This window comes from Gossypium hirsutum, chromosome A12 (assembly GCF_007990345.1).
Source record: "Gossypium hirsutum isolate 1008001.06 chromosome A12, Gossypium_hirsutum_v2.1, whole genome shotgun sequence".
In the NCBI taxonomy this organism is placed as follows: domain Eukaryota; kingdom Viridiplantae; phylum Streptophyta; class Magnoliopsida; order Malvales; family Malvaceae; genus Gossypium; species Gossypium hirsutum.
The window spans coordinates 432,760-451,458 of record NC_053435.1 but is presented as its reverse complement, the minus strand read 5'-3'; the positions used below and the strand labels follow the sequence as shown (position 1 = coordinate 451,458).

The 18,699-nt window shown below is 36.5% G+C and overlaps 2 protein-coding genes across 30 annotated transcripts; both read left to right on the top strand.

Annotated features, from left to right (window-relative positions):
• Positions 1–1,015: 1,015 nt before the first annotated feature.
• On the top strand, positions 1,016–13,220 carry LOC107931443 (serine/threonine-protein kinase Nek2). 12 transcript variants are annotated; one of them, XM_041082374.1, is made up of 17 exons: positions 1,039–1,231; positions 1,353–1,440; positions 1,910–2,029; positions 2,215–2,382; positions 2,567–2,633; positions 2,997–3,062; positions 3,219–3,265; positions 3,385–3,430; positions 3,524–3,604; positions 3,730–3,772; positions 3,900–3,949; positions 4,035–4,116; positions 9,489–9,538; positions 10,600–10,673; positions 10,921–10,972; positions 11,405–11,863; positions 12,395–13,220. In XM_041082374.1, exons 4-17 carry the CDS (start codon positions 2,297–2,299, stop codon positions 13,022–13,024), a joined length of 1,833 nt encoding a protein of 610 aa, XP_040938308.1. In that variant the 5' UTR covers positions 1,039–1,231; positions 1,353–1,440; positions 1,910–2,029; positions 2,215–2,296; the 3' UTR covers positions 13,025–13,220. The 12 variants fall into 12 exon arrangements, with proteins under 12 accessions (XP_016718878.2, XP_040938308.1, XP_040938306.1 ...); XM_041082372.1 differs by having other exon boundaries at positions 1,320–1,440; XM_016863328.2 differs by having other exon boundaries at positions 1,314–1,440.
• Positions 13,221–14,493: 1,273 nt separating this feature from the next.
• LOC107921053 (uncharacterized) lies at positions 14,494–18,086 on the top strand. Of its 18 annotated transcripts, XR_005905956.1 has the most exons (5): positions 14,499–14,865; positions 15,426–16,148; positions 16,266–17,321; positions 17,425–17,573; positions 17,815–18,086. XR_005905956.1 is itself a non-coding variant. In XM_041082371.1 (2 exons), the coding sequence occupies exons 1-2, from the start codon at positions 14,617–14,619 to the stop codon at positions 16,512–16,514; spliced, it is 1,338 nt and encodes a 445-aa protein (XP_040938305.1). In that variant the 5' UTR covers positions 14,498–14,616; the 3' UTR covers positions 16,515–18,086. The 18 variants fall into 18 exon arrangements, 1 of the variants encoding a protein (XP_040938305.1); XR_005905953.1 differs by having other exon boundaries at positions 14,498–14,865; positions 15,426–17,136; positions 17,243–17,321; positions 17,464–18,086; XR_005905952.1 differs by having other exon boundaries at positions 14,498–14,865; positions 15,426–17,136; positions 17,243–17,321; positions 17,441–18,086.
• The last annotated feature ends 613 nt before the right edge of the window (positions 18,087–18,699 follow it).

Genomic DNA, 18,699 nt, shown 5'->3' with positions numbered 1-18,699 from the left:
CTCTTATGTCTTTTCCTCTCACTTTTCTTATACACCAATCACACTCGAGAGATGAAAGAAGAGAGTATAAAAGGGAACAGAAGTCAGACATTGTCCCGTTTGAGCCAATGGCATCTGCCTAAAATACAAAGCATTAGCGAGAATAAAAAGTCTAGACATAAATACTTAAATAATGTATACTTAAATAGGTTGATTCTAATTTACAGTTTTTTCTATACACCTAGCCCAAGATACAACTACCTGTCCGATAACAACAACAAATACAACACATAAAGTTTAAAGAAATGGTGGCACTGACTGTCCTAAGAAGAACCAATAAAACCTTGAATTTAGCAAAATTGTTATGGTTTCCCTGAATGGTTTTTTTCTGGGTCTCACCTGAGCTGGAAGATTTGGTAGTTGGTACCAATAGGCATTTACTTTCAACCAATTTAAAGGTTGGGAACTCATTTTCAAGCATATCAATCTAATTGACTTCAATTACCTTATTGGGCCTACCATATCAACTTGGGGCCTTCAACTCTTTGGTTCGGGCTTTTAAAGCCGACACCAGATTTTTATTAATGATATAAAAACAATATTAATTTGTAAATAATAATAATATTATTATTTAAGCTTTGATTAAATTAATATCAATGTCTACTCAATTATAAAATTACTAAATACTTTTAAAAAATTATTATAATTTATATTTTTAATTAAATAACTTAAATTACAATAAAATAGATAAATGATTTAGTTGGGAGGTTTAAGAGAGTGAGAATCTTTGGTATTGGTATTATTATTTTTTTATGTTTTTTTTTTCCTGATTTATATATAATTTAAGTTTCAGTATTAGTTTTTAAAATAAATAAATAAATAAATAAATAAGGTTAAAGGGCCAATTGGAATCTGGAGGAGTCCAAATGCAATCTTTGTAAGGTAGCCAGTCAAATCAATCTCACCGTCAAACTGCCTTCCGCGAAACCTTTTAAAACGCTGTCGTTTTTTGACAACAATAATCATAAACTAACCGTAGGCTGAGGATACCAACAAATCCCGGTTCGGCGTCGTAGAGAATCCGAAACCCGTGTACCTCCTTTGGTTCCTTTTCAAGTATATTTTGAATTTCAAATACTTGCCTTCTCTACACAAGTTTCGCTCATTTGCCGCTCTCTCAGTTTCCTCCTTATCTTTCTCCCAAACTCATTAATGATAAAAATAATAAAAGATTACTGCTGCTCTAAATAAGGTGAGAATCTTTCACGTGTTTTTGAAATTCAATTTCCATGATATCAGTAAATTCAAAAACTGATTTAGACATTTTGTTTAAGTTTTAGCGAAATGAAGAATCTATTTCTTTAATTATTTAGTTTCAAAGGTGTTCGAAAAGATCCCGCTTGTTCTCTTTCAGCCGCCTCTTCTTCTTCTTCTTCTTCTTCTTCTTCTTCTTCGCACAAGGTAAACTGCTTCTTTTGCTTCAATGAAACAATAGATAGAAGAAACTGCTTCTTTAACCTCTTCGTCTTTTATTATTATTATTATTATTACTTTTTTAGCTTCTTACTTTTAGTTGTTTTAAAGAAACAGACTAGAGGAGAGCGACTCGTTTTACGTAGGCCTCTAGTTAAGAGTTGCTTAAATGATTTTAAAATGTTTCTTGAATATATTAATTTTGGCCTAGGATTTGTAGAAATGAAAATGTTAACTTCAACTATCCGGTTTAACGTTCGACTCGAGTCTTAGCCAATTAATTATCTAGTTTTTTTCTTTTTTTTCTTTTTTTTTTACTTTTTCAACGAAAACAACAAATTATTGGCGTACACATAGACGTAGTGGTTTTGTTTGTTTGTCCGTTTGTTTTGGATTTTACCTAGGCCTGCACGTAACATGATTTTAAAACGTTTCTTGAATATTAATTTTGGCTCAGGATTTGTAGAAATGATTATGAAAATGTTTACTTCAACTTTCCGGTTTAAAGGACGAATCGAGTCTTAACCAATTATCTTCATCTCAACGAAAACGGAAATTTATTGGCGTATTTAGAGCGGTACTGGTTTGTTTGTTTGTTCATTTTGTGGATTTTTTTTTGAAGTATGTATATTGCTTTTCCGCAGTAAGTTAGTTTATAACTGATTTATGAGAGTAGTCAGCTCTGCGTTCAGTTCTCATCTTTTTTTCTCTGAGGATTCAATTTTTTGATTCTCTTGTTTTAATGTTAGTGTTACATTGCAGAAATATTGGAAACTAATATACTTGTTGAAGTAAGGTTGAAAGCCCTTTGACTTGGAAGCAAAAGCGGGGCAAATCCTTCAATATGGAGCAATATGAAATTCTAGAGCAGATTGGGAAAGGGTCTTTTGGTTCTGCTCTTCTTGTGAGGCATAAACATGAAAAGAAGAAGTAAGTTTACTTGCAATTTCTATTTCACTCTGTTGTTCAAATTTCACAGCTCGCTTATGTGTGTCCATGCACTTTTTGTATGTATAGGATTGCACTATATTAGTTACATTCCTTTGTTTTGATATTATCATCATTGTCGTATTGTGTTAGTTGATATTTGCTTGCATTCTTCTTTTCGTTCTAGGTATGTCTTGAAAAAAATACGCCTTGCTCGCCAGACTGATAGGGTCCGTAGATCTGCCCATCAAGAGGTGAGTTCTTTTATTGTCCTGCTTGCATTCGTCTTACAACAATGTGACGCGATTTACATCTCGCTTGTCTTTATTAAAAGTTGGTTGATTTATTTGGAGATATCATCAAAATTCTGAGAAAGTTTTGAAATGAAAGATTTACTTGACTCATAGGTAATGTTGTGATTAAAAACATCTGCAAGTTGTTTAGATCTAGTATGGCTGGTTATGAATAAGTAGATACTTCATTATTTGCATATTAAATGATGTTCTTGTTCCCCTGCTTTTTAAAAATTTCTCCACGGTTGGCATCTTTTATACGCGAAGTTATGTTCCAGTGTTCAAACAGTGTGTTAAATTGCTCTTTTGGTTCCTACGATGCAGATGGACCTGATTTCTAGGGTAAAATGTCCGTTTATTGTGGAATACAAAGATTCTTGGGTAGAGAGAGTAAGTACTTTTTTCTTTTTATTCTGCCTCATGCTTCTTTGTTTCATAGTTTTCATGTTTTGTTTCCTCTGTTAAAGCTCTATAATCTTTACAGTTTACTATATGCATTAATAACTAATATTTCCACTGAATGTTGTTTCTTATTTTATTTTGCAGGGCTGCTATGTTTGCATAATCATAGGATACTGTGAAGGAGGAGATATGTGAGTTATGATTGCTATCTGATTGGTATTTTTAAATTGTTTTGCAAATAACAATTGCCTTGGGCATTATTTATTTGCTCTTTCATCTCACTTCTCCATGTTTCAACTGCACGTTGCAGGGCTGAAGCTATAAAAAGAGCCAATGGCGTGCAGTTCTCTGAGGAGGTAGTTAAACTCTCGGCCTACTTTGCAAGGACTTGGCTATCTGTAACACTTTAAATCGTACTTCTGTTTTTCCACTTCATAAATTATACACAGAGACTCTGCACGTGGCTGGTTCAACTCCTAATGGCACTTGATTACTTGCATGTCAACCATATTCTTCATCGTGATGTCAAGGTTGGTGATCTCTTTTTGTGAAGTTTGGTCAGTTTAATGCATGCAAATTTGTTCTTAAGGCATTCAAAACTATAATTTTGCTTCAATGTATATATATTTTTTTGACAAAAGATCATTTGTTTCAGTGTTCAAATATATTTTTGACAAAAAATCAAGACATACGTCTAGGTAATTGTTCTTAATGCCTAATTTTTGTGATTTACTTTGTTTACCATGTGCCACTCTCACCTTTGTGACTCTGTCTCGCGCTCTGTGTTTTAAACATAGCGTGTTTCTAAGACGTTCACCTATGCAGGTGATTTTGGTCTTGCTAAAATGTTGACTTCCGACGATCTTGCTTCATCTGTGAGTATCAGAGAGATCGTAGGAGTTTTTTGCAGTTTTAACTTTTGCTTTATTTTAATACTATAGTTTTTTGCTCTACATACAGGTTGTGGGAACTCCTAGTTATATGTGCCCCGAGCTACTTGCTGACATACCATATGGTTCTAAGTCAGATATTTGGTCTTTAGGTAGCTTGCAACTATTAAAATTTTATTTTGGTCGATGTTGCGCGGAAGCGTGTGAAAGAGTAAAATTATTGTACTGAAAAATCACACTAAGTTCAATTCCCAGGAAAGAGAGGTGGATCACGAGGATCGCTTACATACCAGATCTTTCCTAGCCAGAATATCCCTCTATCGTAATTTAATAGCACAATAAATCACTACAATGACACTTGCAAAATATGCAGAACAAAAATAAAGAACACTAGAATTTTAACGAGGTTCAGCAAATTTTGCCTACGTCCTCGGGCACTACCAAATATATTTCACTCCAAAAATACAAGTGAAAGTTTACAAATAGGGAGAGAGAACAATTGCCTTAAGTAGAGAATGGCAAGTGTGGGATGAAGAAAGTAAGAAATGGTTAGGCCTATTTATAGTTGAGGTTCAAGGATCAACTTGCAATGTCCCTATACAATTAGGGACCAAAATTGCAATTATCCCATGCCAACTTTTAACCCAACTTGCCAACCAATTTTACTTTCTACTTTCGGTGCCCACCCTTTTTGACTTTTCAAACAATGGGTGGGTTCCAATAATCTCCACCTTGAAGATTTGATTAGGATAATCTTATCTTCACACAATTCTTTCTGCCTTTGACAACAATACTTGATAGTGCCTTCTTCAACTGTTAAACTTGCAGGATATTAATCAAGTTCAAACAATGTTCGAACTTGGTTGCTGTTACCACCTTGGTCATCATATCTGCGGGATTATTTGCAGTCTTGATCTTCTGAAGACAAATTTTCCCCTCTTCAATAATTTCCCGCACAAAATGGAATCGTACGTCGATATGTTTTGTACGTGCATGATAGACTTGATTCTTTGCTAAATGAATAGCACTTTGACTATCACAATACACGTTAATATGCTCCTGAACCAACCCCAAGGTTTTAGCCATACCTTGTAACCAAATAGCCTCCTTTACAGCCTCTGTTACAGCCATGTACTCGGCTTCTGTGGTTGACAATGCAACTGTAGACTGTAGTGTAGACTTCCAACTTATTGGTCCTCCAGCAAGTGTAAACACATAACCGGTAGTTGATCTTCGCTTGTCCAAATCACCGGCATAGTCAGAATCAACGTACCCAATAACACCTTTACCAAGTGTATTATCCTGCTTGAACAGTAATCCAACATCCACGGTCTTTTGAATATACCGTAGAATCCATTTCACAGCTTGCCAATGTCCTTTTCCAGGATTATGCATATACCTGCTCACTATACTAACTGCCTCTGAAATGTCGGGTCTTGTACACACCATTGCATACATCAAGCTACCCACTGCATTAGAATACGGAACTTGCAACATGTATTCTCGTTCTGTATTCGTCGAAGGAGATAGTTGTGCAGAAAGCTTGAAATGAGAAGCCAACGGGGTACTTACAGGTTTGGTCTGCTCGTTCATGCCAAACTGCTGTAGTACTTTCTTCAAATACTGCTTCTGAGACAAGCTAACTCTGCCATGAGCTCTATCTCTACATATTTCCATGCCAAGAATCTTTTTAGCTTCACCTAGATCTTTCATCTCAAACTCGAGATTGAGTTGAGTCTTCAATCTCTCAATCTCAACTTTGCTCTTAGATGCTATTAGCATATCATCAACATATAAGAGTAAGTATATGAAAGTTCCTTCTTGTAGCTTCTGAAAATATACGCAATGATCAAATTTACTTCTTGTGTACCTTTGCCCTTTCATGAACTGATCAAATCGCTTGTACCACTGCCTCGGAGATTGTTTCAATTCATAAAGCGACTTTGTCAGTTTGCAAACCCAATTTTCTTTATCAGCAACATTGAATCCATCAGGCTGAGTCATATAGATTTCCTCTTCCACATCACCGTGTAAAAATGCTGTCTTCACATCAAGCTGAACTAGTTCAAGATCGTATTGCGCAACCAAGGCTAGCAAAATTCGAATAGACGAATGCTTCACAACTGGAGAAAACACTTCATTGTAGTCTATTCCTTCTTTCTGAGCGTAACCCTTTGCTACCAATCTAGCCTTGTATCGAATTTCATTTTTACCAGGAAATCCTTCCTTCTTTGCATATACCCATTTGCATCCAATTGCCTTCTTTCCCTTGGGCAGTCTCACCAACTCCCAAGTCCTATTTTTATGAAGAGACTGCATTTCTTCATTCATAGCTTGCTTCCATTTTACACCATCAGAGTTACTTATTGCTTCTGTGTAAGTGGAAGGAACATCATCATCTGCAATTGGAAGTGCATAGGCCACCATATCGTCAAAGCGAGCAGGCTTACGAATCTCTCTTCTTGGCCTCCTATATGCAATTGAATCTTGTTGCTGTAGAAGTTCTTGGGTCGAAACTTCTTCATCATTTGTTCTTTCAATATTAGCTGGATCATCATTAACCTTTTCAAACTCCACCTGCTGCAAAGTACTACTGGTTTTGTCATCCTTTTGTGAATCCTCGTTCTTCATCATGGTTGATTCATCAAAAGTTACATCTCTACTGAAAACAATCTTCCTTGTATCAGGACACCAGAGACGGTATCCTTTTACACCACTAGTTATACCCATGAATAATGCTTTCTTTGCTCTTGGGTCTAACTTAGATTCTTTTACATGATAATATGCAGTGGAACCAAAAACATGTAAAGAATCATAATCAGTAGCAGGTTTACCAGTCCACATCTCCATAGGAGTTTTTCCATTTATTGCAGCTGATGGCAATCGGTTAATTAGATGGCACGCATATGTAACTGCCTCAGCCCAAAATTCCTTGCCCAATCCAGCATTGGACAACATACATCGAACTTTCTCCAGTATAGTCCGATTCATGCGTTCTGCCACCCCATTCTACTGTGGTGTATCTCGAACAGTGAAGTGTCGCATAATGCCCTCATCTTGACATACTTGTAGAAATGGATCATTTTTGTACTTAGTACCATTATCTGATCGAAGTCGTTTGACCTTTCGACCTGTCTGAGTCTCCACCATCTTCTTCCACTTCAGAAATGCATCCAAACTTCATTTTTTCTTTTCATTAGATACACCTATACTTTTCTTGAATAATCATCAAGAAAAGTGACAAATAGTGCATACCTCCCAAAGAAGCCACTTTGGTAGGTCCCCACACATCACTGTGAACATAGTCCAGAATTCCTTTCGTATTGTGAATTGCTGAACCAAATTTTACCCTCGTCTGCTTGCCCAGAACACAATGTTCACAGAATTCCAATTTGCAAGAATTTGCACCTTTCAACAAGCCTTGCTTCGCCAAAGTCTGCAAAGCTTTTTCACCAGCATGTCCCAATCGCCTATGCCATAACCTGGTAGCCTCTGAATCTGCATCTTTCGCAGAAGCTGTTGATGTTGATCCAATAACTGTACTTCCATTTAAATAGTACAAGTTATTTCTTCTAGTGCCTTTCATCACCGTCAATACCCCAGCTACTACCTTTAGTAATCCATCTCTCAAAGTGATTGTGAGCCCTTTAGATTCTAGGGCCCCTAATGAGATGAGATTTTTCTTCAAGCTGGGTACATAGCGAACATCTGTCAGAACTTGGATTGAGCCGTCATGGTTCTTCAATTTGATTGTACCTACACCCATTGTCTTACAGGCACTATCATTGCCCATAAAAACAACTCCACCTTCTAGTTCTTCAAGACTAGAAAACCAGTCCTTATTAGGACACATATGGTAAGTACATCCCGAATCCAATATCCACTCATCCGTTTGACATGCCATTGCCATGCCAACCAAGCTAAAGTCTGACTCCTCATCATGCTCCGCTACACATGCATTAGAAATAGACTTGCCCTTTTGTAACTTAGGACAATTCTTTTTCCAATGCCCTTTCTCACGACAAAAGGCACATTCATCTTTGGCGGGTCTCCCTTTGGACTTACCCCTTCTACCAGGTTTGCTGCTGTGTGAACGACCTCTTACTGTTAAGACTTCTGCAGTTGTATCTCTGTGATCTCTTTTATCTTTCTTTCGAGTCTCAGATCTATACAACGCACTACAGACTGCATCAAATGTGATTGAATCTTTCCCACGAAGCAATGTGGTGGTAAGATGATCATATTCATCAGGAAGGGAATTCAACAACAATAATGCCTTGTCTTCATCTTCAAATTTCTCATCCAAATTTAGCAAGTCTGCTAAAATTTTATTGAATGAGTTCACATGGTCATTCATCGACATACCGGGTGCATACGTGAACCGAAAAAGTTTCTTTTTCATATAAAGCCTATTTTCAAGACTTTTCGTTAGAAACTTTTCTTCCAATGTATCCCACAGCTTCTTCGCTGATGTCTCCCTCATGACGGAGTACTTCTGCTCTTTGGCCAAACATAGGCGGATTGTACCACACGCTTGTCTATTGATCTTGGCCCACTCCTTGTCATCCATCTTGTCAGGTTTTTCTTCTAGGGCTATATCCAGCTCTTGCTGACATAAGACATCCAGGATCTCACACTGCCACATACCAAATTATTGGTACCGTCAAATTTCTTTACTTCAATTTTGCATTTGTCACAGTAGTCCTTGCTGATGACGATGCTGCTGCCATTTTTCTCCTCAATCCCAACTACTGTATACGTGAACAGTACCATATACGTGAATAGTGCCGTATACGTGAATAGTGCTGTATACGTGAATAGTACCGTAAACGGTCGTATTCCCCAAGTACGAACCTGGCTCTGGTACCAATTGTTGCGCGGAAGCGTGTGAAAGAGTAAAATTATTGTACTGAAAAATCACACTAAGTTCAATTCCCAGGAAAGAGAGGTGGATCACGAGGATCGCTTACATACCAGATCTTTCCTAGCCAGAATATCCCTCTATCGTAATTTAATAGCACAATAAATCACTACAATGACACTTGCAAAATATGCAGAACAAAAATAAAGAACACTAGAATTTTAACGAGGTTCAGCAAATTTTGCCTACGTCCTTGGGCACTACCAAATATATTTCACTCCAAAAATACAAGTGAAAGTTTACAAATAGGGAGAGAGAACAATTGCCTTAAGTAGAGAATGGCAAGTGTGGGATGAAGAAAGTAAGAAATGGTTAGGCCTATTTATAGTTGAGGTTCAAGGATCAACTTGCAATGTCCCTATACAATTAGGGACCAAAATTGCAATTATCCCATGCCAACTTTTAACCCAACTTGCCAACCAATTTTACTTTTTACTTTCTACTTTCGGTGCCCACCCTTTTTGACTTTTCAAACAATGGGTGGGTTCCAATAGTCGAAAAGAAAAACTACTAAAGTTTTAGTAAAATCTGAGTTTCATTGCTGTTCTCTTCCCCTCTCACTGTCTCTATTCAGAATATATCTAATGTAATACATGTTTCCAGGATGCTGCCTGTACGAAATGACAGCTCACAAGCCTGCATTTAAAGCTTTTGTAAGTTTTTATAACTGCCTTTGACAAAGACCTTTACTTTTTGCCACTTCTTGACGTAATCAAAATTTTGTTGGTACGGAAAAAAATCACATTCTTTTAGCAATCTGGAAAATGAACCGATCATCACAAAACTTCTATTCAATTGCTTTTTAGGACTCAAAAAATAAGCATCTTGTTATTGAGTACTATGATGTTTGAAAGTATTGTCCATTTGAATGCTGGTGATTCAGTTTCTAACATGTCCCTGTTTTGTTTTCCTGTTCTCTTTCTCATCCCTAATTAAAGTGCTTATGGTTCGACAACATGAAAATTCCCATTAAGAACTTAGGCTGAATGGAGTTTTAAAAGTAAGCAAATTTAATTGGTGGAAAAGATTATTACCCTAGTTTTGGACTGACTTGCAATCTGTGTCTTAGATTGAAGATTGTCTGAAGGATCGTTATCCTAGCCTAGTCGGCATCTGTTTCCACATATGTTGAAGGTGGATTCACTGTAACATAGATCATCACTTAAGCAAATTTAATTGGTAGGAAAGATTATTACGCTAGTTTTGGACTGACTTGCAATCTGTGTCTTAGATTGAAGATTGTCTGAAGGATCGTTATCCTAGCCTAGTCGGCATCTGTTTCCACATATGTTGTAGGGGATTCACTGTAACATAGATCATCACTTAATCAAATTTAATTGGTGGAAAAGATTATTACCCTAGTTTTGGACTGACTTGCAACCTGTGTCTTAGATTGAAGATTGTCTGAAGGATCGTTATCCTAGCCTAGTCGGCATCTGTTTTCACATATGTTGAAGGTGGATTCACTGTAACATAGATCATCACTTTACACTCGTCATAAATTAGGACCTGATCTTGACATCCTAGTGTTAAGTTGGATTGCTAATTATAGTGTCAGATAATAGAATCATATTGGAAGATAAATGTCCATATGCTACCTGTAAGATGAGGAATGATGTCATGTTCATGGATGTTGCATATCCCTTTAATGGTCTTCCATTCTTTTGCCTTTTTTAACACATACAGCTAACTTCTATTTATGTCTTCTTATAAGGATATCCGGGCTCTCATTAACAAAATAAATAAGTCTATGGTGGCTCCTTTACCAACCATGTACTCCAGTGCATTGTGAGTCTCCTATCCTCTTTCTTATACGATATTAATGTTGCATTCTAAATACAATGTCACTTTTTTTTAATATTTTATGCTCTTTGTTTTTCTCTTTTTCCTTTTATCAAGGGGTTGTCAAAGGTTTGAACATGGGACAAGGGGTTAACTAAAGATTTAAATCAAAGCAAGTCTTTTTTCACTGCATGAATGACATTCTGCCTTTATTGTTATCATTGTTTTCTCTAATTATTTTCCTGTGCTTCAGTCGCGGACTCATAAAAAGCATGCTACGGAAGAATCCAGAATTTAGGCCAAGTGTATGTTTCTTTTCCCTTCTCGTTTATCCTATACTGCCTTTACAGACGCAAACACAGGAGATATCGACAAGAGAAATAACATGTATCAGAAAAAGGAGATGAAAAGCAGTACTTGGACTTATTACTAGTATTTTACTTTTGGTAGTGGATCAAGTTATCAATAATTAGATCAGGCTGACAGATATTAGCTTTCAAGAAGTTGGTGATTTAGCAATTCTCTTAAAACTTTGAACTTGTGGCCTCAAAGTTGAGATATAAGTTCGTTCAAATTTTGGAAAAACGGAAATAAATGCATGTAACATTTTATATATGTCAAAACATCTTTTTCGGTGCATTAGCTTTCTAGATTCGAATATAGTTGTTGCAAGCTTAAACCCTTCAACTACTTTTTGTCTATAAACTAAAGCACCTCATGAATGGAAATGCCTTCAGGCTTCAGAGTTGCTCACTCACCCACATCTTCAGCCGTATGTCCTCAAAATTCATCTGAAATCAAGTAGCCCTAGGTGCGACAACTTCCCAACTCGGTGGTCCGATTCCAGCTTCATGAAGAAAACTAAATTTGTGGAGAACGATAGTATGCGTTTTAGTGACATAGGCAGAAGGCGGTCATTCAGCAACGACAGGGCCTTGAACCCTAGTGTATCTGAAACCGAACAAGACTCCTTAAGCGGTATTCGAAGAGTGCAGGAAATCCCAAGTTATTTGTTTGAAAAGTTCACAGAATTTTCTGTTGGTATTGACAATGAAGATATTACAGCTGACAAGTCAACAGCCACAAAGTTTTCCGCTGTTGCTAAGACCCCAAGGTTGACTCCAGCAGTGTCCGTCACTCCAAGGAAGCATATAATACCATCGAAGATATCCAAAACTGGTCAAAAACATGATTTGGTAAGTTACATATTTATCTATATCAGAGTTAAATGATCTTAATTTCTTTGGTGCTTTGGGGGTGACATGTATATATCATCTCTCAAGTTCCCTATTCTTAAATTTCCAAGTAATTGAGATTTGAGATTAAGACTTTCATACTTCAGTAATTGTTGTTTTCATGCTCTCTAAAATGTTTTGGTCTGATCCCTTGATTAGTAAGGCTAGCTTGATAAAGCTATAACTTTACAGTGTTGGCCGTCTCTACTATAAACACCATGTAGAAAGCTTTCCCTTTCACCAAATTATGAGGCCTACTCTAGCCTAATTTGATGACAGCTGACCTCTGCTTTTTTACTTCTGTGATTAATCCTTGAATACTACTCTAGCCTAATTTCTTGAGTTTTTCGAAACAGAGAAATCATGAACATTTATAAGTTGAAAATCCTGGTCATTTTCTTATGTTAGATATGCAATATTTATGTGAACCGAGAACGATCATCTTTCAATGAAATCTGGGCGCATTTGTACTTAGCCTGTTAATATGTGCAGGTTCCAGTATCACAAACGCCATCAAGCAAATCATCCTACTCATCTCGCAGAGTATCTCTTCCATTGCCATCAAGGACTGCAGCCATTGTGACCCCCTATGGAGCCAATGTCGGTTCACTTCCCACCACGAACTCCCCAGATGTCTCTGTCAACGCCCCACGAATTGACAAGATTGCAGAGTTCCCTTTAGCTTCTTCTAACGACCCGGTTTTACCCATTCGTCAAACCTCCAAGTGCGCTTCTTCTTCTTCATCGATTGACAGTGCTGACCGTTCTATAACAAAGGACAAGTGTACGGTTCAGATTTTGGAAAAAGCTGTCGCCACATCGAATGTCAGCGATCAAAGCCTTGGAGTTGCACAAGATGGGAGTGAAGGCGGCTCTGAGCATAACCGTGCTGCAGTATCAATCCATTCATCTTCTGAGTCACGGCAACGGCGGTTCGACACTTCGTCGTACCAGCAGCGTGCAGAGGCATTGGAAGGGCTGCTTGAATTCAGTGCAAGGCTCTTAAAACAACAAAGGTATGACGAACTTGGGGTTTTGTTGAAGCCATTTGGACCAGAGAAAGTGTCTCCCAGGGAAACTGCAATCTGGTTGGCTAAGAGCTTCAAGGAGACCCAAGTCTAAGCTTGGAAAAACTAATGCTTCGTCAGTGATGCCACTTGTACATAATTGACGTTGCCCTGCCCCTTTCCCTTTCCCTAGTTTCAAAAGTTGTAAAATTAGGATGTCTTCTTACTCGAAGACAGCTGGTGGATTCCTGATGCGGATTTGGATCTTTTGCATAACCCCTCTAATGGTTGCAATATGCAATTGCTGGAAAGCGGAAATTGTCTATAACTGAGCCCCTTGGTCACCCTGGAAAAGGAAACAAAAAATCGAAACCTATGCTTATCATCCGTAAAAAAATCAAATAAATTTTACACGTGGCAATTGGATAAGGTGAAATTCAAACTCAAATACCTGCCTATCTAAGACTTTCCTTTTAACTAACAAATTAAGACCTCGTTAACATGATTATCGGAATGATATAAAAATTTTAGCGACAAAGAGAGTTGCAGATGATATAGGCAACTTTACCCCAAATTTCACACCCAATGCGACTCCCTTTGATTTTTCTAAGGTGTGAAACTTGCGGGTAAAAGTCACCTGTAGCGTAACTTTCATTTTTATTGTACTTTTAAATATAAAAATTATTCATCAACTTTATATTGACAAAAATTTACAATTCAACTGCAAAGCATCACGTACCAAATAAAAAATTATTGTGGGTCAAAGCAAAAGTTACCATAATGAAAATGATAACAACATATTTATGTCATAATTATTTCTCTAAATTAATTAAGATATAAATATTAAAAAATATTTAAAATCAATTTTATGAACATCGAAGTTTGAAATAAAACCGGTACCTTTCAAGGGCATCGGTACCTATTACAAAGTTTTAAAATTGTACAATTTAGCTCTATTTCATATTCAAATTAGTAACTAAGTACTCGTAAGTTTAATTGAAACTTGATAAATCTATTTGTTTTACAATGATTTTAATGGTTTTATTTCTAGTGTTTTCAACTATAGTTGCTCCGACAACAACTGTGACATTTCGGAGCTCAGATTAAATCATCGGATTGGGTGAGTGTGTTACAAATTTGATATTTATCATAAAATAATATGAATTTATACTATTTTTGGAATGATTTTTTTGTATTATTTAAATGAGAAATTGGATTTGAATTATGATTTTGATTTGTAAGCTACAATATAGTAATTGTTCGAATGGAAGTAAATGTACTTTTATTTAATTTATAATTAGTTTTAATTTTTCGTGATGTATTATTAATTACTTTCTACTAGTTATTAAAAAAATTCAAAAATTTATTTTAAAAACTATAAAACAATGCTTGTTTTGTAAAAAATAAAGTATAAAAAGAAAAACTTCAATACCCAAAATTAGTATAAAAATTTAAGATTTGATTTAATACGAATTTTCACATATAATTTAAAATTTTCGACCAACCGAACGCAGTCGTATTAGGATACAAAAGAAATACTAGATTTGGAAAATAAATAGGATTTGGGGGGTGGATCTAGACCCTGGTGATCTTACATGTACACCCCGATAACTTTTGCCCTTTACATTTGTCGCTTGGAGCTTTCGTTTTAAAACGAGGAATCAACATTTAAGTGGCGGCTCGCGGGGACACAGTGAATAGGGAAAGATGGAAGAAGGATGCGAAATTTTGCAGCTCTACGAAATTCCGTACTCGGATCTCTTGCTTCTATCATCTTCTTCCGCATCGTGTTCCCATTATCAAGAGAGAATGATAATGGAAAACCTGGGGCCGACGGGCCCTGGCCTCTTCGCTATTACAAACGTTCCCGACGCTTCGCTTCTCCGACGAAAGCTCCTCCCTCTTGCTCGCAAGCTGGCTCTTCTTAGCCCCGATGATCGCAAACGTATTCTCAGAGTAATTTCAACAAAAAGTTTATTCGCTGTCCTATACATAGCCATAATTAGCTTCAATTTTACTCTTTACGTTCTTATTTTTGACAGAGTTCTAGACTTAAGACTTTTAAGTTTTAAATTCTCCCCGTATTCAACCTCTCCTAGCTTCAAAAAGGGGAAAAAAATCATATTATTGACACGAACCTTAGTAGAATCATAAGCAAAAGCTAGTTATTAGTGAGTGTAGGAGAGGCGACTGCCGTATAGACCCACCGTGAAATCTCATACTTTCAATGTGAACTTCAAGCCCATACCTTACAATTAGGATAGCATCAAGTATTTATTTTCGTGTCTTTGCTAAAAGTGTTATCTTATTGGATTTGAAGTTTTTAATTATATGCAACAATTTTTCATTTTTAATTTCAAAGTAGAAGTTTATTAACACCTTTCTTCTTTTATATGGAAAGAAAAGAAAAAGGTAGCTCAGTTGTATATGTTTTGTTTTTACCTTCAATCTTTTTTCTAAAAAAAATTGTTTGTTGTTATTCATTATTCTTGTTTCTTTGTTTAAGCTATGTTTAGGACCACAACTTGGGGAGTGATGTTCCATTGAAAAACCCAGATAGGAATGTCTCCTCTTTCGCGATGCAGCTCAAATATGCTCAAGGTATGGAAGCCATTGAAAGTAAACCAAGCGACGGAGTAGGTAGCCTTTTGAATTTGGAAAATGAAACTATGGGTAGTATCGGTGATTTTGAGGATGATGTATTTGATAATCTTGAGAATATGTTCAAGGCACTAGGATTGTGCATGATGGAAATAGGGCTCTGTCTTGCTCGAATATGTGATAGGGCCATTGGAGGCAATGAGCTTGAGCAAAGCTTATTGGAATCATGTGCAGCAAAAGGACGACTTATACATTATCATTCAATGGTTGATAGCCTTGTTCTTAGAGAAGCTGGTCCAAAGAAGGGATCGAGTAAAAGAAATCCTAATAATCATGCAAGAAGCAAGGAGAATTTAATGAAAGGTGCTAATTTGGACACAATTGGTAATGAAGTTAGGTTATGTGAAATTCATCCCAACCTATGGCAACAGTGGCATTATGACTATGGTATCTTCACTCTTTTGACTGATCCCATGTTTCTCCTGTCCTCACACCGAACTACAGCAAAAAGTGAATTTTCCAATTCTAGCGATCAAGAATGTGCTTCACCAAGTGGGCATTCATACTTGCAGGTTTTTCACCCTAACAAGAATAAAGTCTTCATGGTGAAGGCCTCTCCTGAAAGCTTCATTGTTCAGGTTGGTGAATCAGCAGATATCTTATCCAAAGGAAAGCTACGGTCTACCCTTCACTGTGTGCGTAGACCAGCAAGGTTCGAAAATTTAAGCAGAGAAACTTTCGTTGTGTTTTTGCAGCCTGCTTGGAGTAAAACTTTCTCGATCTCAGATTACCCCATGGAACATTACAACCCAAGCGTTCATCATTTGGAACAAGCTGAGGAACATTACTTTGCTGATCAAGACCAAAATGCACTAACTCAGGAAATTCAAAAAATAGTTCCACCACTTTCAGCACGATTGAAGGATGGGATGACATTTGCAGAATTCTCACGTGAGACTACGAAGCAGTATTATGGTGGCAGTGGTTTACAATCTAATAAATGATTAGCTCATCTGATATCTTTCCCCTGTGGGAACATAGGATGTTCATGTTGGTAGGGCTTAGGCTTTCATCATGTAGGCATTTTTACGAGAGCTTTAGTCCTTATACTTCTCTCACATTCAGATTCACTTACTCTTATTGTTCCTTCACAAATATGTGTGCCTAATGCAGTGACTCAATTGTTTTTTCTTTTGCATAATAGAAATGTTGTTCTATATTTTCTGTATTTAATAAATGTTCTGTTTGACTCTGGATTGTAGTCAATTAACATATGTTCCTTTTATGTAGTATTGTTTGCTATCTATTAACACTGTGAAAATTGTGAGGTAAAAAGATGCAGGAAACAGTTAAATTGTTGAACGGAATTTTTTTTCTTTTACATCAGTAAGTGTGAATCTTAGCATGTATGTACTTGGCATTTAACATATAACCATTTATGATACTTTCAATTTGGCATCTTTCCTTCTATTGCTGTAATTTGCTTTCAATCTATTTGCTCTTTTTTGTTTTTATTAAATTATAGATTGTTCGTTGGAAGCTGAACATTTTAAAGCTTGAATCTAGAGAATGAGAAATGGTTTTATGAAACGGGAAAAGAACTACCATTGTCTTGGGTACCTTAAGGTATTGAATTCTATATCTGAATATTTTATCTGTCTTTTTGGTTGTAGCTAAGGTATTTACTGTCGGTAATAGTGATTATTTCCCTCGCCATGGGTGCTCTCCAAAGAGGTAAACAGATGTACATGAAATGACCTCTAGTCTCATTAGCAGGAATCGAACCACCAACCAAATGATTAAGGGATGAGGTGAGCAACAACACACCATACCTCATAGTTATATTTTTTTTGTTTGTGTTGTAACCTTAAGGTGGTACTGTGCTTTACTCATTTGTCTATCATTTGCACTCAGTGGTTGTTTATTTCAGCCTATTATCTGGCTAAATAACAGGGAAAGCCCCCACTGTTGGGACTATTTGGAGTGGACAAAGCATTGCTCTGCTTAATGCAGCAGTGGACGAATGAAGTTCAAAATCTACAATGGTTACTATTATCTACTGGGTAAGTATCACCACCTCATGCAAAAATAGTAATTACACACTAGCCATAAATAGTATGTTATCTCTCTCTCATACTCTCATTATTTGCTTTTGGAACAGTGAAAAAACTTATTGCTTATGGGTTAAATGAATTGTTTTTTATTTCATGTAATAGTTCCCTTTTTTCTGACATCCAAGTGGAACAGCTTAGGCGTTGTGAAACCTTGATGGAAGTTAGTATTAACTATTAATGCCCAAATCAGGTGCACAGGAATATTGAACAAGAAGCTTTTTCAAGCTTTGACAGTGGCATTGGGTTTCTGTTGCTACAGTTGAGCTTATGTTTAAACCTATTGTTTACTGGTTGCTGCAGTGTTACAGCTTTGATGTTTAAAGTAAATGGTATAGTTTGGTACTTCAGTTTGCCCTTCTTTTACCTGCAGTGTTAAAGCTTTGATGTTGTTTTTACCTCTTATATTAACTTTGGCAAAGAAAATAAAAGTAAGTGAGGACCAGCGTCCTAGTATTTTTACCATGTGAGTACTGTATGTAAAGTTAAACTATAGTTTCCATTTAATCCTAAAGTAAACAAATGGTCGTCCCAAAAAGCCAAAAGATGAGAAAATTCCATTACAGGACTGCCCTGAATCTGATCGTCCCAAAAGACAAAAGATGATCCAAGGTTAAATTTGACTGTTGATCTCTCATTACTTCTATATTTTTTTAATTTCAACTTTTTTTTCTCTAAATATATTTTTTATCTAAGACCTAGTAGCTACATTGGGTGTTAATTATATTAAGAATTGAACTCTCCCATATAGAAAGATCATGATAAGTCGGAAGGTCACCGGAGAGAGATGAATTCCACCAGCCAACAATTTTTAAGGGTCACTAGAAACCTCATCTCTCGCTATCTTAACCACCCGAGCAAATGGGGGTAGCCAATTCAAGGCTAACCATCCGCTCTTTCAAGCTTTTGGCTTTCTGTTAAGAAAGTAATTTTCTTGGTCAACAAATCCCAAGTAGATTAAACTGTTTCATACCATCGAACTAAAACGAATAACAAAATTTGTCTTATCACAAATATCTTCATTCCACCGAAGACATCTACCCCACACATTCAACAATGATGATTAGATGACAAGTTC

Excerpts from the sequence above, each read along its gene's own strand:
- LOC107931443 (XM_016863389.2), top strand. The coding sequence starts at position 2,297 with ATGGAGCAATATGAAATTCTAGAGCAGATTGGGAAAGGGTCTTTTGGT. Across the intron at positions 2,634-2,996 it reads GTAGATCTGCCCATCAAGAG|ATGGACCTGATTTCTAGGGT; the intron begins GTGAGTTCTTTT and ends CCTACGATGCAG. Across the intron at positions 10,973-11,404 it reads ATCCAGAATTTAGGCCAAGT|GCTTCAGAGTTGCTCACTCA; the intron begins GTATGTTTCTTT and ends AAATGCCTTCAG.
- LOC107921053 (XM_041082371.1), top strand. The coding sequence starts at position 14,617 with ATGGAAGAAGGATGCGAAATTTTGCAGCTCTACGAAATTCCGTACTCG. Across the intron at positions 14,866-15,425 it reads ATCGCAAACGTATTCTCAGA|GACCACAACTTGGGGAGTGA; the intron begins GTAATTTCAACA and ends AGCTATGTTTAG.